At 36.9% G+C, this 22,563-nt stretch overlaps 2 protein-coding genes across 2 annotated transcripts; one reads left to right on the top strand and one right to left on the bottom strand.

The window, feature by feature from the left end:
- Positions 1–1,016: 1,016 nt before the first annotated feature.
- On the top strand, positions 1,017–6,503 carry LOC113226638. The gene is made up of 6 exons (XM_026459356.1): positions 1,017–1,137; positions 1,916–2,095; positions 2,730–2,874; positions 4,646–4,789; positions 5,118–5,331; positions 5,448–6,503. The coding sequence occupies exons 1-6, from the start codon at positions 1,017–1,019 to the stop codon at positions 6,501–6,503; spliced, it is 1,860 nt and encodes a 619-aa protein (XP_026315141.1).
- A 4,328-nt stretch (positions 6,504–10,831) lies between these two features.
- LOC113226425 (cytochrome P450 6a2-like) lies at positions 10,832–22,011 on the bottom strand. The gene is made up of 5 exons (XM_026459035.1): positions 21,226–22,011; positions 20,928–21,130; positions 19,861–20,103; positions 18,688–18,936; positions 10,832–11,129 (listed from the first exon to the last, which is right to left on the bottom strand). The coding sequence occupies exons 1-5, from the start codon at positions 21,900–21,902 to the stop codon at positions 10,966–10,968; spliced, it is 1,536 nt and encodes a 511-aa protein (XP_026314820.1). The 5' UTR covers positions 21,903–22,011; the 3' UTR covers positions 10,832–10,965.
- Positions 22,012–22,563: the final 552 nt, after the last annotated feature.

Genomic DNA, 22,563 nt, shown 5'->3' with positions numbered 1-22,563 from the left:
GTATCTAACAGTCAAAAGATATAACCGGCGCTAACAAATATATATAAGTATAACTACATTTGTTAATGTGTGTTGTGTAAACAAGCATAAACATTTATATTAGTATAAAACTTAAAGATAAGAGTTTGTACAGATTTCTATGTCATAAAATTTATGAAAACAAAAACCTGATCAATTTTGTGTAGAAAAGGCCCTGGTTCACCATAGATGCTATAGACGTGACAGACTATACAGCGCTGTTCTGCCAGTACCACTTGGTGAGCGATCGCGCCCATATAACCGTGTCACCAAAGCGCAAATCTACAGAAAAAATTAAATTCATTATATGTATAACGTAATTAGATTACGATCTACGTAGTTCTAAATATTGTACATATATTATTATGTAATATTGTGTGACACGTTGGTGGTATTTCGAGTACGTGTATATTTATTTATTTGTAAGACAATGTATATCAATTACAAATTTGTTATATACATCCAACTATAGACCTTATGTCTCAGGGTGATAGGCGCAGAGGCCGTGCACCTCATATCTTTGCGATTTAAAGCTCTGAGTGGCACTGCAACTTTTATGGACAGGCGTGTCGTCTACCCTCAGGCTTGACGATGAGCTTTATGACTTGTTCGTCCCATGACTTAGTATCAAAAAAAATTTACCAATTTCGTAATTCTTTGTTTGAAAATTGTATCTCTTCCCAATACACTATTTTATTACCGTTCTGTAACACAAAACACTGTCCGTGAAATGTCTATATGCAAAAACTAAATATTTTCTTGTAGGTACGTACAAAACATGTCAAACTTGACAAGATTTAAATTTAACTTTTTCACTTTTTGCTCTTCCGTCAAGAACTGTCCAAAATCCAAAGCATGGGAAAAAAAATAAAAAATCCAATGTACAGGTTGACCTGCTCTTGACGTATCTGTATAAATGTTTTAGATCGCCTTGCAAAATTGTGATAAAGCGTAGTGTTATACCTAGTTTTTAATAATTTAGTTCTAAAAATATAGAGATGCGAGATGGCAGAGATAAGGCGGGTTCGCCGAAACCGAAACCCAAGGATAGACTAACTCTTTACAAAGAATATAGACTGATTGAAAGAAAGGAAACTGAAATAAGCGGTTCGTGGAAAGGTACATTTCAAATTAGTCACATCTGTATTAAACAAAGGACTATATTGCCCACTACACTTCGCCAATGCGAGTTAGATGTGTGTTTAAAAGTCGTCTTCCTCGCATCGTATTCCTCATTACTGAAAGTCGTGACTCCCCGTGGAAACAGTTTCTGCATGACTAAATTACGTCGGACCATCTTGTGGAACAGCGTCCACTTAGACATTTAACGTCGATCTATCCGGTAACCATTAACTGTTCTAGATTGTGCCCTTCTTTCCTGGAAATGTGACCAAAGAAATCAAGCTTCTTGTCAATTTTTTCGTTTGAAATCAATTCTTTAAAGGTAGAGCTTTCTAAACATCGGACATGTTATTATATTCAAATTACTTTTATTACACTTCAAATTCCATCCTGGGCATAGAATCTCTTATTGTTCATCTTGTGAAAAGATCACCGCAATAGACCCTCGTCTCGTTTTTGGTCCGTAACCACAACACGGAGAAATAGTAAGTACACCAGACAGGAGAATTATTCGTTGATATTTTGATATATTAAGACGTTTAAACATTGTTGCTAGTAGTGTAGTTGTTAGCTGTTGGTAGTCCTTCGGTTTTCGCGATTGTTACACATAAGAAATAAAAACATTTTTTCGGATCCAAATCGCATACTTATATTTGTTTCGGGCCCTTTACATGTCCCTTGGTCACTTGTAACGGGCCTGAAATGCTTGGTTTGTTTGGAAAAAAATGTATAATTTAGATACGATTTCCTATTGTTGCTAGTTTTTCTTTTCCAGGTACCCATCTGCTTTTCTTCTTCTTAGCCTTTGTGTTCGGATCGTTTTGCACATTTTGCTTCCATGTACTAATGTATTTGTTTGACGAGAAGTGCGTATTGTTCCCAAAACTACTTTTGTTGAAGGAGCTACGTCATAGCGTCTTATATGACTACATACCAAATGCAGGATTAATCGAAAGTGAGATTTATTTACCTTAAACATTCATCATCCCATCATCAAAGAGATCATTACTACTAAACGTTAGTCTCCTTTCTACATATACAAGGTAGGTTTTTGTTGTCATAATTAAATATGCAAACTGGCGGATGTCGGGGGAAAGCATCGAAGATAATTTTATGCTTGTCAGCGCACACTATAGAGGAATAAGTAAGTCGAAAAGACCCTAGCGCATTCAGGCAGATTCCGGCGCATGCAGGTTGTTTCCGTCGCATACCGGCACCAAGCCGCCGCGGTATCCTCTAGTGTGCTCTTCAATTCCGCAGGGAGAAATGCGCCGCGATGCTCCAAGGGCGGTCTCAGATCATTAAAATGTGTAGGTACCTTATTTCAATTGAAATAGCATAAAATATACTATGATAAATTGAATATCCTCTGACTTGTCATCCGCCGATTTGCGCTGGCCCTAAGAAGGTACCTATACATATAATTATATTTGCTTGAAAGTGCCTATGCCATCGGAGTAGCAAAGTATCTTTTAAACAATCGAATTCATTTCTTTCTATAGTCTGTTCACTAAGTTGTACGCCTGTACGGGCAAAATTGTAAGAAGTTTATCATTATTTTCGACCATTTTTCTGACATGTTTGTACAGCGTTACCTGTGGACTTCGTGACTACTCACTGGATGGATAAAAGCACGTGCTACCTACCGACTTATGTGCCCCTGATATCTGGTATATTTGGCCTTGTGTGGACAACTATGTTTCTCATGTTCTCGTCAGGTAGTAAAACGTTGGGGTTAGTATGTTTGTTAAAGAATTCAAATGATTTCATTTACAATATATTATTTAAGTAAAGACAATTTGTGACGAATAAATTCAAATTAAACCTTATGTAGGTACTCGTATATGCCAAAATGGACTTTCTGACTTCAGATTATAGCGCAGTTAAATTAATTCAAGGCGTGCTCCTACTAAATACTTTGTAGACATGTTTATCCTGGTTCTTCTACTACATAAGAAAACTATAAGGAGTAATATTATATTTCAAAATTTATTATTTTCAAAGCAAAAACATTTATGGCTGCAACTGCAATCTATGTAATTAGAAACACACATAATGTATCGCTAACAATTAATGACGACACTAGATACAATATTATTGTACGGCAGCACATCAAGGTACATATTGACGGATCTTGCTCCGTTGCACTGGAGGCGATTTCCGAGCAAAAGTGTATACCTTGATGTGTTGGCGTACCATTAAAGTTGTATTATCCAGAACCGTTAAAAACGTATCAACTCATATACAGAAGTTATTATCGCGACTATCTTACACATTTGTGAGTATGAATTTCCGAATCAAGAAAAATCGAAATGTAAAATAAGAATAGGTAATTACTAAAAGTATCTATATAATTATTCCTATAATAATTTAAACTTTTCAGAATGCAATGTTTTAAACATTTACATTCATTCCTGACTATACATTTTGAAAATATGTATAGAAAAATAACAAGTGCGAGGGCGGTTGTATATGTTTATTATAATAGATTGAAATTTAAAGGTGGACACCCGCCTGTGTTTTTTATCATACCAAGTAACAGGACTAACAAGTCGTGCGCCTGGTGGGATGCCACAGTCCATAACAGTTGCAGTGCAAATCATGGGGTGGGGTAATATCTTTGAGAGCGCGTGTATTTGTGGTGTCTCTCCCCAGACTATGGCACATCTTTTGTCTTGTCCTCCGTGCCCTACACCTGCACACGCGAGGATCTGTACAACGCCACTGATAATGCTGTGTCAGTCACTGAGTACTGGTCCTCACAAATATAAATGTCAGAGTCGACACGCTAAGAAGAAGTGCCACTCAGAGCTTTAAATCACAAAGGCGCCTGAGACATAAGTTGACCAGTCCCATGTGCCTGTAATTTCACAGCACCTTTACCCTGTAAAGCCGAAACGAAGTAATGCACCATTACTGCTTAGTGGCGGTAATATGTAGGGTGGCAGTACCTTCCTGGACGAACTCTTTCATGAGGAGCTGCACTGCTACTAAGTTATTCATAATCAGGCCTATCCTTACAATTTAACTGCTTCCGTAGCCGAATGGTTACCATGCTGGACTGCCACGTAGAGTTCTCGGATTCGATTCCCGGGCGGGGCAATACAAATATTTATATTGTAGGCAATACAAATATTTGTACTGCCTACATTTATTTTTCTCGTGAATTTGGGTGTAATTTGTGGTTGTCTACCTATGTGTGTGTGTGTCAATGGCACCCGCGATACAGGGTTTCCCTAGTGCGGGACTATGAGTGTGTTGTGTTATATTATTATAATCTTCTCTGTTTAGAGAATCCCTCGGTATAGAAACTACTGCCTTACTTAGGAACTAAAGCACAACGACGCTAGGGAGTTCCTCACTGAAGTAAAGAGAAAGCCAACACAATGACAGATACAGGAGATTTAATATCATTTGTACTAAATTATCTATTAGATAGACCGCTACTTTCGTCGGTATGTACCAAAAAATAAAGGTAAACTTATACCAATTCATGCTGACACAGATTGCAACGCTCCTGGCGCCTGCTGCCGTACGTAATCGTTTTTTCGGTGGCAATGAGCTGTTTATGCATTTACACCTCGGCTGTTACCACCTCGGGCTTGTTGGATCTCTGCGCGAAGCTTTCAGAAGTCACCGGCTCTGCAACGTGCGTACTCGGTATTTTTAAGCTTACTTTGTAGAAAACTAGTCGGCGACCACGTTTTAGTTAAAACGATCATAATTTTGTAGGTATTTTTTAGTTCTACGTAGAACGGCATTTCACACTTGTAACTCTTTTTAATTTTATAAAAAATGTTAACAAGTGTACATGTAACTCGCTTTTTGTGTGCATACTTTTCTACGATCACTGGACCACTTTGCCAAAAAATCTCTTTCAAAGAAAGAATCTACGATCTACACGAAAACATCGTAAAAGACATCCTACTACATGAAATATGTATTAAAAAAGTTATAAAGCGTGTCTTGGTAAACAGGTGCTCATACACCATAAATGTAGTCACACTGGCGTTCGAGAGACGCATCCGGGGTGTGTTCCAAGCCATCCAACTAACTATTGTCTCCGCGTGGCTACACACTTGCTGTTGGGTACTGACGGCAGTCGTGGCTCTCGTTCGGGTCTTATTTGTCATCGACTTCAGACTCGTCTGCATCAGCGCTAACCTCTGCGGCAATATTGAGAAAATGCTCGTATGTCTTAGTTTCTTTATTTTTGTATTCTTTCAATTTATAAACACTGTCTTTGAATTTGTAAATATTATTTCACTTTTCTGAAATGTTTATGCTTTGACGTTTCTGGTACCTAGGAACGCCACGAAAAACATATACGAACTGTATCCCCTGAGCAAGGCACAAAGGACAACTACACAAACACACGTATGCACGCACATAACTCGTGTGATTCTATTAAAGTACGATTTACAAACAAAGAATTTACTCATGGAAGTGAACAAATACTCCACTATATGTTTTCCAATGCGCCTGAGTCAGTTTCAGCGTCGCGTGTACCTGAAGAGAAAGAGAAGCTACTTACATCAGAGCTTCTAAGCCAACATTCAAAAGAATGCTCATTTATAAAAAAAAATCTATATGATGCACTGTACTCGGCATTACGTAGTTCATCAGATGATGATGATGAAGATAATGATAACATTGAGCCGTTAGACGTAACGGAGGAGGAGAGTAATGAAGGTAAGAAAACAGTTGTGCGACAATATGGAAACCCAAGATTGCAACAGGCTCCGCCTGCCGATAGCACTCCCGACGACAGTCTATCGATCATTCAATCAAAAGATTCATGTCAAAAAAACATCGAATGGAAGGAAGTGTTTTCACGTAGACATCACATACATGGAGCAGACTGGATAAAATCAAAGTCGAAAGATAGTTCTAAGCGGAAATATGAAAATACGCAAAAAAAAACAGAGCGAATAGTGCTAAATGCTAAATCCGATGAAACTATGCTCTCAACAATTACTTTAAAACCGAAATCTAGAAATCTCATTGCAAGTGAGACAGAAATACAGCAGAAAGTTCCGATCGCACAATCCGAAGTGGCGTCAAACCGTCGAGCATCCTTTGAATCTCTATCTGCAAGATTCAGATTTGCGACTGGATCGAAAGAATCTGTAGCCTCGACATCTCAAGAAATGCAGTCAGCAGCTCTGGCAACAAACGACAAAACCATTCCGCAGACTACATCTTTTTCTAAACTTAAACGCTCACCTCGGCCATCTCGTGTTTCACATTCACAGGACCAGCAATCTGGAGATTTAACAAACGACGATGATGGAAGTTACCATCCGCCGCTATCGACCAAGGATGAAGGAACACAAACACGGAAAAAAGAAAAACAAGATTAACTTTAAAATGTTTTTTATGCATGTCGTAAACAACCGGAATGAAATCTGAGGATTATGAAGTTACATGCTATGATAATACTTAATTAATGACCACTTCGACGGACTTTATGTTTCACGCCCACATAACGCCTTTGGGTACGTAAATAGACCCGTAAATAATTACTTGCTATATTATTTTGAAATGAATTTGAAACTTTTATTAATTTTGTGTTACATTGTACTGACTGTTGAACGATCTTCCCAATTACATTTGTTATCTATTCATTGCATTAAAAACCCAAACTTGTAAATTGCAGTTTTTATTTTACTCTTAAGATACTTTTGACGTACAATAGTACAGTGTTTAGGTTTTTCTGATGGCTACATAGGAAATGAAACTATTTTTTCAGATCTAAATTACGTACCTATATTTATTTTTTTCAAACAAACCTACGTATCGGGCTGTTTACGAGACGCGTTTCATCCCGTACCAAATTGTAACAGTCGCGAAAACCTAAGACCTCGATGTATAAAATTCTGATTTTTCTTTCACAACCTTATTGAAAAATTTTCAAATAAACAATACCATTGTGTTAATACTATATATTATAGTCCAAGCAGTAGTGAGTTACACAATAAAGCTATGTATAAATCTTGGGCTCAATCTGGATTACTCGATCGAGTACGGCCAGCGAATTGCGTAAAATTCCCAAACTCGCCTGACGGCACACGGCCAAGTGACCATGTTTACGTAGAATGTGTGACCCGGTTACTTCATTCTTGAATTAAGCTGCCCGTGAGACATTTTAATTTGTATTGTATTGTATGAAACGACGATGTATTCTATACAATCATTAATTTAAACACATTGCTGTTAATATAATATACACGAATTAAATCGAACTTGACACCAATTTTAAAATTTGCTTTTTGGACCACTGGATTGTAATAGAATCATAAGAAAACTTTACTTTACTTTAGAATAAATTATTTTATTTATATTCATAAAAGGCGTGGTAACCTAATGGTTTGACCTACTGCCTCTCAAGCAGAAGCCGTGGGTTCGAATCCGGACTCGCACCTCTGAGTTTTTCGGAATTGATGTGCGAAATTTAATTTAAAATTTACCAAGAGCTTTTCGGTAAAGGAACCGTCACTTGAGAAGAGTCGCATGCCCAGCAGTAGGATGTAAATTTATACAATATATAAATAGGTTAATGAGGTTGTTTTGGTGAATTACTTCCTTGAGGAAATGTACCAAAGTCCAATACTTCGCCCAAGTTACCTTAGAAATATTTTCATTGTAGTTCAAGAAAATAAGTAGGTCTATATATTACATATTTACACTCCCACGTTTTACAGCGACGGCTAAAACTAAAACCAGATGGGCCTAGTTGAACCAACACTCATTTTATTATATAATTCACGATCTGAATATTTAATATTAGCCAACAAGTTTACACCATAACTTACATAACGACTTAGGCGCTCATGTCACATACTGAATGTAACAAAATCAGAACATATTTCGGCTGTGGATAGTGCTTACTAAGACAGAAGATTGAACAAAAATACAATTAACTGCGTAACATTTTCTATTTCTGCCGCCAAGCAGTAATGTAAGTATGTTCCAGTTTTGAAAAGTAAGGGTGTTGGTGAAATTACAAACACATGAGACTTGTCAACTTATGTCTAGGATGACGGGCGCAGTGCACAGTCCTAAGATCTTTGCGATTTAAAGCTCTGAGTGGCACTGCAATTGTTATAGATAGGTGTGTCGCTTACCACCAGGCGCACGACTTGTTCGTCCTTCACTTGGTATTACATAAAAATATATATATATATGCTCATCAAATTAACATTTCGTACTCTTTGTACCAATAAAGACATATAATACAAAGACACATATGATACATAAAAAGTACTTTTTTGTGATACCGAAGGGACGAACAAGTCGTGCGCCTATGATAAGCGATACGACGATCCATTGCAGTTGCAGTGCCACTAAGAGCTTTAAATCGCAAAGATCTGAGAGGCATTGCCACAGCGTTCGTCACCCTGAGACATAAATTGACAAATCCCAGTTGCTTGTAATTTCACCAGTACCCTTACTCTTCAAAACCTGAACACAGTAATGGCCACATTTACCGCTTGGCAGCAGAAGTAGGTAAGGCGGCGGTACTTCCCTGGACGAACTCTTTCACAAGGAGCTCTACTGCTTTTATTATATGGCAGTCTAAAAAATATTACGAACTACTTACATGAATTATGTAATGTGAAATTTTATAACTCTTCCATTTAAGCATGAAAAAGTATTGAACTAATTTGAGAAAATTTCGTTCTTCGAATCTTTAAACCTCTCTCTTAAAAAATGTCATTATGGTCAGATATGGCCTTTTTACATCAAGAGTGCGAAATAAACGTAGTAATTGTTTTATGTAATAAAAAAAAGCAATTTCAAACTTAATTATTCGGCTTCGCTGTGGTCGTTGCCGCGGTCTCCTCGACGATAACTGAACGGATGTGGAAGTTCTCGTCAAAATGAATCATTATGTGCTCAAACACAAGGTAGCTGCTGTGCACTGTTGTGGAGTTCCTCTCGTTTGTCTGACATTTACATCGTCAGCTCTAGGTCACCATAACATTTTAGTCTTATTGGAATATCAATGGCCAAGTTTTAAATGAAAGTGGGTGAAATTCAATTAACCTGATTCATCCACTAGTTTGCCACCATTCCTATTTTTTTCAAATTAGAACGGGACCACTACTGAGGTACAGGGTCAAGACCACGTCAAGCTTGACAATTAAGACTTAAAATCCAACTCTATGCCGCTTACGATAAGAACGGTCCAAAGTACAAAGTGTCAAATGTGCTCTTTACTGTAATTTATTTCCAATGAAAAAGAATCATCGAAATCGGTTCACAAATGTCAGAGTAATCGTGTAACATACGAAGAAAACGAATAGAAATTTACAAGCTAAATGATAACCCTTATTTTTTGAAGTCGGTTAAAAATTGAATTGTTAGCCAAAAAAAAAATTGTGTGGGTACACATTATCCGATTGACCTCTCCCATAATTTTTTTTTCTCATAGTTCTACGAGTATGTTATCTGACTTTTCAGCCGAAATATGTATATAATAAAACTTCTTGTTACACACTTTGTAACATGTTCTGACCTCTGTTACAATATTGGTTATGGACCAGACCCGGAGCCAATAAGCTATAAAAATATATTTGTCTTTAGGTGGCCGGAATGGAGGCAAAAGTCGAGACATTTGTCCTATAATAAAATATAGAAATTAAATCAAACGTACATTTATTATAAGTGTCATTAACATAAATAAATGTCTTTACATCCAACGTACATATGGAGTATTCATTGATCTAGTGAAGAACATTACAACCTCCTTGACAAAACTAAAGAATACATTTTGTATAGTGATTGAACGAACTAACTTTCATTTAAATAAACAACCCACACAATGTAGTATAATTTTTATACTTAATCTTTGTCGTTCGATATTTCAACTGTACAGTTAGTCATATTTTGTTATTTTTTCTTATTTAGATATTATTGTTTGTTCTCATGTTAAGTGAATGAAAATTCTTGGTGAGAAATATATCTTTAAAGCTTTTTTCTTTTCTTAGAAAAATGTCAATTGCGATGATTCTGCCTAACCCGAATAAAACTGAAACTAAATAAGATGTTAAAAAACTGCTTATAAGTAATGGGTTGTAGATCTCGTTTTGCAGATTCCAGGCATGTTAGTTACTAAATTTTGCTAAAAATGTCGTTTAAGGTAAACTAAGAAAAGCAGTATTGTGGTAAGTTAAGAAAAGCACTATTGTGTACCCAATTTTTTCACACAGCTACTTTATTTTTCCTATGAAATATGCTTTCTCAATTTTTTCGTCATCCCTATTTCACCGTCCCCATTATTAATAATGATTAGCGCGTTTGTGCACTGCGTCCGATTTGTATTCGTTCCGACTCCGAAGACTACAAATCTAGAAGATTCGGACCCACTTCGGATGTCGCTTATGCACTAAGTCCGCTTCGAATCCGAAAAAATACGAATATCGCTTATACACCTTGAGATAAAATGATCCCTGTGACATTTCGGACTGTCATTTCTCCGATACGGAACCGGGGTCTACTCTCCGTCCGACATCCGTCCCAAACAATTACTATCTAATAAGTAATATTCGACAAAATTAAAAGACAAATGTCAAGTATGAAGCTTCATTAGCATCACGCGTCTTTTCATTTGGTCAAGTATTGCTTATTTGGCAGTAATTGTTTCGGACGGAGATCAAGAGTAGACTCCCTGATACGAATCAGACGGAGTGTGCAAACGCTCAGGTAGTTTACTCAAGGCCTTTAAAGCTCTTTATTGTGCAAATAATATTATATTTCAATAACAATATTTTAATCTACTATTTTTGATTGAGAAGTATTCACAAGCACGTAACTTTAGTTTTACAGTCTTTGTAACTTAATCCAAATACCTCCTTCCATTGCACAGGTCATGGAAGACGGACTAAATCTCCCCGGTACCGGCGTCCGGGGATCTAAAATGAATTGGTACTTAGGTAACAACTTGACCAACGCCATCTTCGACTGGATGTAGCCTTGTCGGAGACCTGTTACAAAAAAGATTGTTAGGGAAATATAATCGTGAACTCACGAGTTATTGAGACTGCAGAATTAGTTTTAACTGATATATCATTTTAATATTTTGATTATTATTTAGACGACCTCTGTGGTCGAGTGGCTTGCACACCGGTTTTCATGGTGTCGCCGTCTCTGAGGTCCCGGGTTCAATCCGTGCAGAAACTTTTCTATATTCTCTCTCTTTCTTCCCGATATTTCGGAACGGTTGCACGCTCCATGGTCACGGGTTGACTAGACGGCGGCAGATGATAGCTTTAAGAGCAGACATATCTGTCTACCCTCTTGCGCTGTCGACGCGACCTTACCTTCATCGCGATTTGCTGTGGCTTTACCATTGTCATTTTTATTACTGCTGTGCTTTACTGCTGCTGCAAAAAACATAAACAAAAACACCTCGAGTTCAGTTTCGCTTGTGGATACAGCGAGTGTGGTTTGTGTGAAAAAAGTGAGTGACAATGGTAACGCCACAACAAATCGCGATGAAGGTAGTAGTCGTCGACAGCGCAAGAGGGTAGGTAGACAAACATGTCTATTTACTCTTAAAGCTGTCATCTGCCGCCGTCCAATCCACCAGTGACCATGGAGCGTGCAACCGTTCCGAAATATCGGGAAAATAAAAAAAGTCATACCCTGGTAAGAAACCTGAAATTAGTGATAATCATTAAAAAAATCTTATTTGTGTCACTTATTTCCGCTAAATATGAAGTTCTTATATGATCATTATTTATTTATTTTTAATGAATATCTTGTTTTTACTACTATGATTCATTACATCTATTTTTTTTCCACTAATTTGTTTTTTATGATACCAAATGACGGGACGAACACATCGTGCGCCTGGTGGTTAGTGACACGCCTGTCCAGTAGCAATTGCAGTGCCACTCAGAGCTTTAAATGGCAAATATCGGAGGGGCTATACCACTACGCTTGTCACCCTGAGAGATAAGTTGACAACAGGCACATGGGGTCTGTAATTTCACCAGGATCTTATCCTTTCCTGACTGCTTTTCGATCAGTCGGCCTTTGGTACGTCATCTTTAGATCTTTTAATATAACATTGGAGTTCCGAGCACTGTTACTGACTTTGCTAACGCTGTACCTATCGTAACTAAAGTGTAAACTACGGTTTATATTCTTAGTTATAAATAGGCACTGATAAAATTAAGTGACGCGACACTTTGTCCATAGCAGTTGTAGTGCCACTTAGGACTTTAAATCGCGAAGATTGAGGCGCATTGACATCGCGCGTAACTTTGAAATATAAGTTGACGATTCCCACGTGTCTGTAATTTAACCACGACCTTTTCCCCTTCAAAACCGGAACGCAGTAATGTCACATTACTGTTTGGCGGCAGCAATAAATAACGTAGCAGTACTTCCCTGCACCAACTCTTTCTCAAGGGTCTCTACTGCTACTATTATTATTTTCTTGATCATCATCGTCATGGTCAGCCAACATCAACCCACTGCTGGGCATAGGCTCTTCTCATTGCGCCAATATTTTCGATCCTGTGTCTTTCGCATCCAGTGCGATCCCGCAAATCTGTCTATATCGTCAGACCATAGGGCTGGTGATCTGCCCACTAACATTTTTGCTCCTCTTGACCACCATTCCGTGACTGCTCATGATGCGATTACCCACGTCATCAACTTTCGTTTTTCGTCGAATTCCCACGTTTGGTACACGATTTGATACATTTTCTTGATACAAAGATCGAATAAACAAAGAAAAATTCCATCGTCCCGACTGGACTCGAACCTGTGTCTGTTGACTCACGTGGCTACCGCTTGTACCAATTGAGCCTGCAGATCTTACGAATATACGATCACTCTCAGTATATACATTGGATTGGTCCATGATGAATCTACTTTTTTTATAGAACACACAATATTTGAATTTTCATGTGATATTCAATCTGAGTAATTTTCTGGTTAGTTTTCGTATTAATATCATGAAATATTAAATAATATTTCAAGTTACTACTACGAATATAAAATATTATAATCCTGTTAATACGCTAGAATGTGTAAATAATGAAAATTGCCAGGAAATTTGGTACAGAAAACTAATCTCCAAAATACCCATCTACAACTAAGAAAATATGTGTCTGTACGGTTTTTCACGGTTTTATAACAATCAAGTAGCAAAAAAATAGCTAGTAAATTAAGTATTTACTTAACTATTATTGATTAGAATGCCAAGAAGGCTAGATTCTTACTGAGGATAGATATGCCACCTTATATACCCTCCTTAACATTAAAGTTAACCTTATTTCTAGTACAAATAATACCTCAACAAAAACAAAGGCTGTTAATAACTAGCTACCTAGGAGTGTGTTGGCGTTTGTGGCACACGGCCACAGAATATCTGCGTACAACCGCAAAATACTTAAAGTAATATCAAATTGTACCCAATGGTACCTATTTAATAAATAAGCTGCCAGAATATGTTAGCGTTTAATTTTGTTTTGAAAATAGTTGAGTACATAGATACGCATCGCATATTTGACTCCCTTTTCTGACTGGTGTAGAAAGAGACAACAGCTACGATCCTGACACATCCTCCGCTTCATCAACGCTATTTTATTTTCTATTGTTTATTATTACACAACATCACATACGTTGCTCTGATCAGAAAATAAGTAGCTAAAGCACTTGTGTTTGGAAATCGGAAACAACGACCGTACCACAAACACCCAGACTCGAGACAATACAAAAAAGGTAGTTTTCTACACTGACCCGGCTGGGGATCGAACCCGAGACCTCAGCGATAGCGACACCATGAAACCGGTATGCAAGCCACTCGACCACCGCCGTCAAAACACGCATCAGTGCTTTCATACGCTTACTTGCTTTTGACGTTTTTCTTTAGGACGTGCTATAATTGGTCATGGTGAGTTCGCCTTGGCCGGCCCTTACCAACTTGCCCGCTCACTCTCGCCTTGTAAATCTGTTTCGTCAATCTCCTTGTGTTCATTCTCTCTACCTTTCCGAACCATCTAAGCATCCTTTTCTAGACAAAGAAGATGTAGAGCAAAGATGGAATCTTGCTGTAGAGCAAGATTGAAAGGACTAGCAGTCCAAATCAATGGTTGTCTGTACCAGATCGACCAATAAAAATGACGTCTATACGATTTTGTCCAATCAGATTTTTTATGATACCAAGTGACGGGACGAATAAGTCCTGCGCCTGATGGCAAGCGACTCGCCTGTCCATAACTGTTGCACGGACAGGCGAGTCACTCAGAACTTTAAAACGCAAAGATCTGCTGGGCATTGCCACTGTGCCTGTGACCCTGAGACATGAGTTGACCAGTCCATGTACCTGTATGTTCACCCGCACCCTTACCCTTCAAAACCGAAACGCAGTAATGCTCACATACTGCTTAGCGACAGAAATAGGTAAGGTGGTAGTATTTACCTGCACTCTTTCAACAAGGAGCTCTATTGTTACATTAAAATGTTTCATTATTTTTTTATCTCTCATGTTTTGTCTCACGGGTAACATTCGGAGCAACGGAGCAACGTCCGGATTCAACAAATGCATAGAAACCAAATACACAGCCATCTATAATCCGCCTTATACTTAATTTATTATGTTTGCAATTTGTAAACACATTAAGGAAGGCCTCATTAAGGAAGGCCTTCAAATACCCATAGAGCGCTTCGTAAGGTCCTAAGTACTTAAATACTACACTACACTTATTTACGATTCTCTGAAATATTCATCAAATCAAATCCATCTGAGAATAACCTTTTTGACCCCTTTTTTGGAGGTCATATTGCTTTTTGTTTTAAAGTTCAATGTTAACACGGAATTCGAAGATTAATTATAGTATGTATACAGACAGTTTTGACTTCAACTTAAAACTGCTTCCTATATGATCTTTGTACATACTTATTTATATATCGTACTGTCAATACAATAGCGTATTAACTCCAAAAGTTTTTCAGAATGCATGAAAAACTAATTGCTCACTGCTCGTAAAAGATTATTAAGATGTATGTATAGGTTAAAGTTTATAACAGAAATCTAAATCAATTTCCTACATGCCAAGTATATAATGAAAGGAGACAAATAATTTCACATTTTTGAATATGGCCTTTTTTTGTCCAGATCTAGCTAACAAAAAGTTTGCCTCATTTTGAGTTAAGTGGATACCTTTTATTTGTTTCTTACAATATTCATATGATGGTTTTATTGACGTGTAGAGAATCAAATTTTACGTCCAGCAATAGTATAATCTTAAATTTCACATATTTTGAGTTACAACACTATTGTAATAGCAGTCCGATATGTAGTATGATCAAAATCAAATAAAAGATCATATGTTATGTTGAACGATATTTTGTGGGCCAAATAAAGATATTTTGTGGGTATTCTCATAAAACTGCTAACTATCAACGTTTCTAATTTGTGGTGCGTAGTCAATCGATACTTTGGTATCATAAAAAAAACTACATACAGACTACAAGCAACTGCGTAACAGGTGAAATGCTGTCGGAAACCATTTGGGATGCAGTCGTCATGACTGCATCGCGACTTCTTCACAACTGCCAATTGCTAAGTCACATAAAAATTTTAACCGATTTTGAAAAGACACTCATTAGACGACCTCCGTGGTCGAGTGGCTTGTACGCCGATTTTCATGGTGTCGTCATGTCTGAGGTCCCGGATTCGTTTCTATATTGTTTCGAATCTACCCAGATTCGTGACAACGTGACGTTTGTGGTACCGTCGCGTCGTTGTTACCGATTTCCATAACACACTTGTGTTATGGAAATCGGAAACAACCAGCACTTGCTTTAGTTACTTACTTTGGTATCAGAACAACGTATGTGGTGTTGTCTAATATTTAAAAACATATTTAAAGAATATTTAAAAAATATATAAATTTACACACATTAAAAATGTTTGAATTATTTATTTACAGGAACAAATATACCGCGCAATTTGAACCTTATCGCACCCAAAGTAAAAGCATTCTCTTAAATGACTTTGCACTACATTCCTAAATAGCTATTGATATACTTATGTATAGATGAAGTTTGGTAAAAATAATAATAAAATCTCCACAAAATTATTACTGATGTTTAGTAGAAATTAATTTGTGGTGGCTGGAACCTGAACACCAGTAAACATGGCCCAGAAGAGAAATAAATGTAAAATGAAAAAATAAGATTAATAATAAAGTATCTAGAAGTTTCATTCTAATGCATAAGATCTGTAGCTAGCACAATGTAGTAGTAGTTAGTGGCGTAGCGTCGATTAACCTTAAATTTGTTGCCCCCTTTATCTTCACGATTACGAAGTATATAGATTATGTACATAGTTCGTTCGGGTAGGTTCGGCTCGATTATGGTTTTATGATCGCCTGCCATCGCCACCTTTGTGTTGTTCAGGATATCGTTATTTCTATAGATTTAGTTTCAAATAGTTGAATTTATGTTCTAATTTAAAATATTAAAAAAAAAATTACTGTACTAACCCTTGACCTATACTAACTCAGACTATGAAAGGATGATCCCCGTGACATTTCATTTGACGTTTAAAAAGGGATGACGTAAAGTCGATAGATTTTATAGTGATTTGATTTTTTAAGCAAAAGTTCTCTTCTAAAGTTTTATTTTTCTGTCGTATTCTGAACGATGTACAGATGTGTGAAAGTGTTTTCTATATATTGAACGCATAAAACACACAACTAAATTGAAATTCAATTTCAATAGATATATTTTAGTAAATTTAAAAACATATTTACCATATCATTAATTTACAGGTTTGAAAAAAATTGTAACAAAGGAGATATTATATATTAATTCATTGCCTACAATTAAAATTAATACTTTAAGAATAAATACCCGCAACATACACTTATTTATTAAATTATCGAAAACTTTTGTTCGAAAATTATCGATATACCTCATCTCTAGCAAATGCAGTGTGATGAATTAATCTTTGCACGTTGTCTCAAAAACATAATTAATTTAATTTTCTTACAAATAAACATGGATTAGGTGTTATTTTTAGTTTATTTTAATGTATTTACTTAAATAAAGACTATTCATTTAAAAGCGTAACTTACAAAAATAGTTTATGAAATACGTAAATTAGTGCACGTCGTTACTACGTTATATTGTGCAGATTTTTACAAACTGTCACAGGGATCATTCTAGATTATTTTTAATATATATAGTTACGGCTCGACCCCCCCCCCCCCCCCCCCCCCCCCCCCCCCCCCCCCCCTCCCCTCCCCTCTTCCGCCCCCCCCCCCCCCCCCCCCCCCCCCTCCATTGCTATGCTGCCCTGGGCCATGGCCCCTTCTGAACCTCTCACGCTACGCCTCTGGTAGTAGTAGTAGGTAAGTCATAAAGTCTGCGTCAACAGATCAAGACAATGATCTGTAACCCAGTTGGTAAGAGCGGTAGCCACGTTGAGGCAACAGACATCGGACGGATAGAAGGATTTGATTTTCTTTGTATTTGTTCTATCTTTGTATCTATCAATAGTAATATCACACTAATAGAATATTATCACAAAAAATATAAGTATATTGACATAATGGTAGTAAAAACATGATATTCAATAAAATAAAATATTGTAATCTAAAAATTTAAAATTAGAATTTAAAATTAACAAAAACAAAACCATTACGTCGTTTCAGAAGATTTTTTTGACTATAGCAAGTGACGGAATAACCAAATCATGCGCCTGGTTTTAAGCGACACGCCTGTCTATAACACGTCCATAGCTGTTCAAACAACACACAGAAGTGGCACTGAAACTGCTATGGACAGGCGTGTCGCTTAACACCAGGCAAGCAAGCACAATATTTGCTTGTCTCGTCATTTGCTATCATAAAAAAAACTTCTCCGACTGAAGGGATGAATGTGAATCTTTGGTTTGGCTTTAAATTGCAAAGATCCGCAGGGCTAAAAAGGCCGCATTGGCATAATCATAATATGATTAATTGACAGTTCATATTATCAATTTCTTACAATTCATATAACGCAATTCATCTATTTGACAAGTCGCACTTGACAACTAAGATAGTATTATCTCAAATATTGCATTATATTATATTTTATCTCAAAATTTGCTTTATATTAATAATTTATCTCCAAAATTTCCTTATCGATGTGTCGTTCATATACGATTTAATTTCAAAGTGACAGGACAACACTGTCGCTTTGAAACTAAACAGCTAATATTAATATAATTTAAAGCCATTTTGAGGTAACACTATATTAGTTGTCATGTGCGATGTGTTCTATGAAGGTCTCCATAGAACACTGTCAAATAGATGAATTGCGTTCTTCGTTTTCAAAATTCATAATATGAATTGTCAATTAACCATATTATGATTCTGCCAATGCGGCCTTTATATTCCTGCTGAGGGGTACTACCACTGCACCCGTCACCCCGAGACGTAAGTTGACAAGTCTCATTTGCCTGTAATTTCACCAAGCAGCACTTTTACCCTTCAAAAACAGAAAATGCACTGATATGAAAACATCACAACAACTCACCTATGCATTTCCTTGGTCCCTCGCCAAAAGGCATCCACTGGCAAGGATGTAGTTTCGCCTTTTTCTCCGGCGAGAACCTCTCTGGATCGAATCTTTCTGGGTCAGGATACAGATCCGGGTCCATTTGTATAGCCTGTACCGGTATTAACACCAGAGTACCCTTTTCTATTACTAGTCCATCGCTCAGTTCGTACCCTTTGGTACACTCTCGAAATAACGAACGCATTGGTGGGTATTTCCGCATTGTTTCTGAAAATGTTAATGTATACTTATCGAGTTCTTAGGTTTTCGCTATTGTTACACATAGGAAATTAAACTATTTTTTTCGTATCTACTTCGAAATTCGTTTCGTATCTACTTGAAAAAGAAATAAATCTTTTTCAAACAAACTAACGTTTCAGGCCTTTTACAGGTCCCTTGAACACAGCTGACTAACATGGTAAAGTCATCTAAGTTGTCTGATTTCGTTTTTTAATCTGATTGTTGAAATGGCAAAATGTATGTGGTTTATAACAAATAAAGTAACGTTCCAGTAACATCAGCCATGTAACCTGTAAAGGGCCCGAAACGTCGGTTTGTTTGCAAAAACAAATTTAAATGCATTTTATATCCGAAAAAATAACTTCATTTTGTAATGTATATTTTTCACCCGTTATTTCTTCACTCTTGATAATGTGAATTACAATAAAATTAACATTTCATCGAAATTATTAGTTTATTATATATTAATAGGTAATACACCATATGTATAAAGAATCTTAGCAAAACTGTTGTTATACAACGTAATGTAGGTTACATATATAAAAATACGCAATTATACGGAAGTAATTGGTACAATAACATTTTATTAATCTCAAACATAAAATTTCGTAAGCAATGAAGTCATACACAAACAAAAACAGCTATACAATTATCATCAATCTCCCATATAAGTTCCACTGCTGGACACGGTTTACCCCCTGTGGGAGAATTAAGGTATAAAGAACTACTATACATACATTTATAATAAATATGTCTTTGATTTATTCCTGTAATACTTTCCTTTACGAAATGTAAATAAATAAACAAAATTTGACTCAAATTATCTTTGAAATATTAAATGTGTAGATAAATAAATTGAAACGTAATGCTTACGTAAATTTCTAATTATTAAATTAATTTCAAAACACTCACCATCTAATACCATGTTTAAGTAAATCATTTCATTCTGAGCTTCGTAACAACACTGTCCACCGTACTTGGCAAGGACTTTGTTCACCTCGTCTCTGGCTCTTTGTTGCAACTCTGGATGTCTCGCCATCTCGTAAACGGCCAATTGACCCGTCGTGGCCGAAGTTTCGTAGCCGGCAAACATGTACAGCATTGTATTTGCTGCCACGTCTCGCATTGTAAACGTGAACCGTTGTTTTGTTTCGACTAAAACAATTCCATAATAAACAATTTTTTCTTCTGATACCTAGTGATCGGACGAACTAATCGTGCGCCTGCTGGCAAGCGACACGCCAATCCGACCTTTAAGTCATATAGATCTGAGGGGCACTGCCACTGCGTCTGTCACTCTAAGACAAGTTGACATATCCACGTTTCAAGACGATCCACGTAATGGACAATTACTACCGTCCTATGCATATTTGTGATATCAATGCAGTATTCTTAAAATCGCAAGTAAGTAGCATAATCCAGACGTGTAATATTAGATTCCAAGTCTCCTGTACTTGCCCTGGCTCTACTCACAACTAATATTGCTTTTTTATGATACCAATTGACGGGACGAACGAGTCGTGCGCCTGGTGATAAGTGACATGCCTATGCGTCGCAGTTGCAGTGCCACTCGAAAATTCAAATCGCAAGGAATTGAGGAGCACTGCCGATGCACAAGGGCGTTCTACTGCTACTAATAGCGTCCATAAATCGATAGCACGTTTCGTATCTATTCAAACAAATTTTGTCGTCGTTAATCCGAATTTCGTGAGCACGTGCAAGCACTCTACTCAAATAGTAGACGGTCATGGTCAACATCCTAACTTTAACCCACAAACAGTTTACACGGCAAAACACTAGATAATATTTCGCAAATTCTACAGAATTTTGCAAGCCGTATTACCTCATGGTTTATAGTCATTGAGTGTACTGTTTGCACTAGGGTCACGGTGAATGTACTAATCCGGTTGTGGGCATCCTACATATTGAACCAAACTTACGCAATGTGCACACACCTGTTTACTAAACATTGTGTTTACCTGTTTCGTCTTCAACTTTTCCGTTCTTTAACTCGATAAGTGTTTGCAAAAAGTCATTTCTCTTGTAACAATGGTTCTCTCTGTATTCAACAGTCTCCTTAACAAGGCTGTAGAAAAAGTTTATTATATCTGGGTCAATTCGCTTCATCTTTGATATGTTGAACAGATCTGGTACAAAAAATGCTAATGCGCGAGTCAATGTCCTGTAAAAATGAAAGTACACGCTCTATGAACGACGCTCTAAGCTTGACATAATTTTGTAATTTATAATAAGGATGTATTACAACTATTTACTAACCAATACCAAGATTTTGGTTCGAAATATGCATGACCATTCTTATAAAAATCTGAATTTGGATTGTTGAATCCATTGCATTCTACTCCAAAACCGACACTGCCAATTATCTCCATAGTGTACTTTTCAGCAAATTCGGAATAATTTATCGAAGCTCCGGCAGAACTTTTCTCTTCCAAGTATTTCACAGCACTATTTGCCACCTTCTCTACTAAAGGATACATACTCTTTAGTTTACCTATAGTGAATGTAGGAGACATCTTCAAACGCAAGTTTTTCCACGCACTTCCGGATAAATTAAATAAATGACCGGCTAACGGGTCTCCATCACCTCCAGAAAATATTCCATGCGATTGGAAATTATCAAAATCCTTTATGAGTAATAGTTTAGCAATTTCTAAATCATTAATGCACAAGACAGGTCTATAAAAAGAGTACATCCCAATGTAAGGCAGATGTTTATATTTGAAGTAGTTGTCACAGTACGGTTGGAAAAACTGAGTCTTTCGTCTGATCACTTCCTTAATGTTGCCAAAAGGGAACACAGGTTCCGGGCCAATGACACCTCTCCTGCTCCAGTAAGAAAATTTTCGTCGAAACCACAGATATATTAGGAAAAGCGCTAAAATTGTCAGAAACATATTTGATTCTGTTAATATTGTTGTCATGAAAATTGCCATTTTATTTAAATTTTAAGTTTAAATTTAGCACATAACAGTCATTAATTATTTGGAAATGTTGGAGAATTTATTTCGCACAAAATTACTCGATTGTGTACGCGTTCCGACGGAGGCTTTTCGGCAACTGATCGAGCGTGATACCACCGCTCGACACATCTGATACTATGTTACAAAATAATTATTATAGTCAACTCCCAATTAAATTGGAGAAAGAACGACATTGAAAAACTCACTATGATGTCCACGTGTAGAGAGACCATTATAGATAGTAAAGATATATGAATGCTATGTTTTGTTGTAATACAATTACATACAAATCTGATATAAAGCTCCAATCTTGAAACTTAGAAAATTGAACCAAAGCGTGCTATAATTTTTATTTATGATATCAAGTGATAAGAGGAAAAAGTCTTGCTCCTGGTCACAGATTTCTTAATAGTTACATGTCTGGTTGTTAGCGAGACGTCTGGCCGTAACAGTTGCAGTGCCACTCAGAGTTAAATCACAAAGATTTGAGGGGGCACTGTGCCCGTCACCCTGAGACATAAGTTGAAAAGTCCCATGGGCGTTTTTATTTCACCAACACCCTTACCTTTCAAAACCGAAACGCAGTAATGTTCGCATTACTGCTTGATGGCTGTAACAGGTAAGATGGCAATAT

Source organism: Hyposmocoma kahamanoa, unplaced genomic scaffold, assembly GCF_003589595.1.
Source record: "Hyposmocoma kahamanoa isolate Upper Pololo Valley unplaced genomic scaffold, ASM358959v1 192, whole genome shotgun sequence".
Taxonomy (NCBI): Eukaryota; Metazoa; Arthropoda; class Insecta; order Lepidoptera; family Cosmopterigidae; genus Hyposmocoma; species Hyposmocoma kahamanoa.
This window is presented reverse-complemented; position numbering and strand designations above follow the sequence as displayed.

Coding starts and splice junctions, on each gene's coding strand:
- LOC113226638 (XM_026459356.1), top strand. CDS start 1,017: ATGCGAGATGGCAGAGATAAGGCGGGTTCGCCGAAACCGAAACCCAAG. Junction 2,096..2,729: donor AAATGCAGGATTAATCGAAA/GTGAGATTTATT, acceptor ATGTTTGTACAG/CGTTACCTGTGGACTTCGTG. Junction 4,790..5,117: donor GAAGTCACCGGCTCTGCAAC/GTGCGTACTCGG, acceptor CTTGGTAAACAG/GTGCTCATACACCATAAATG.
- LOC113226425 (XM_026459035.1), bottom strand. CDS start 21,902: ATGGCAATTTTCATGACAACAATATTAACAGAATCAAATATGTTTCTG. Junction 18,937..19,860: donor CTTAAACATGGTATTAGATG/GTGAGTGTTTTG, acceptor TAACATTTTCAG/AAACAATGCGGAAATACCCA. Junction 11,130..18,687: donor GGGACCAAGGAAATGCATAG/GTGAGTTGTTGT, acceptor TTTTTGTAACAG/GTCTCCGACAAGGCTACATC.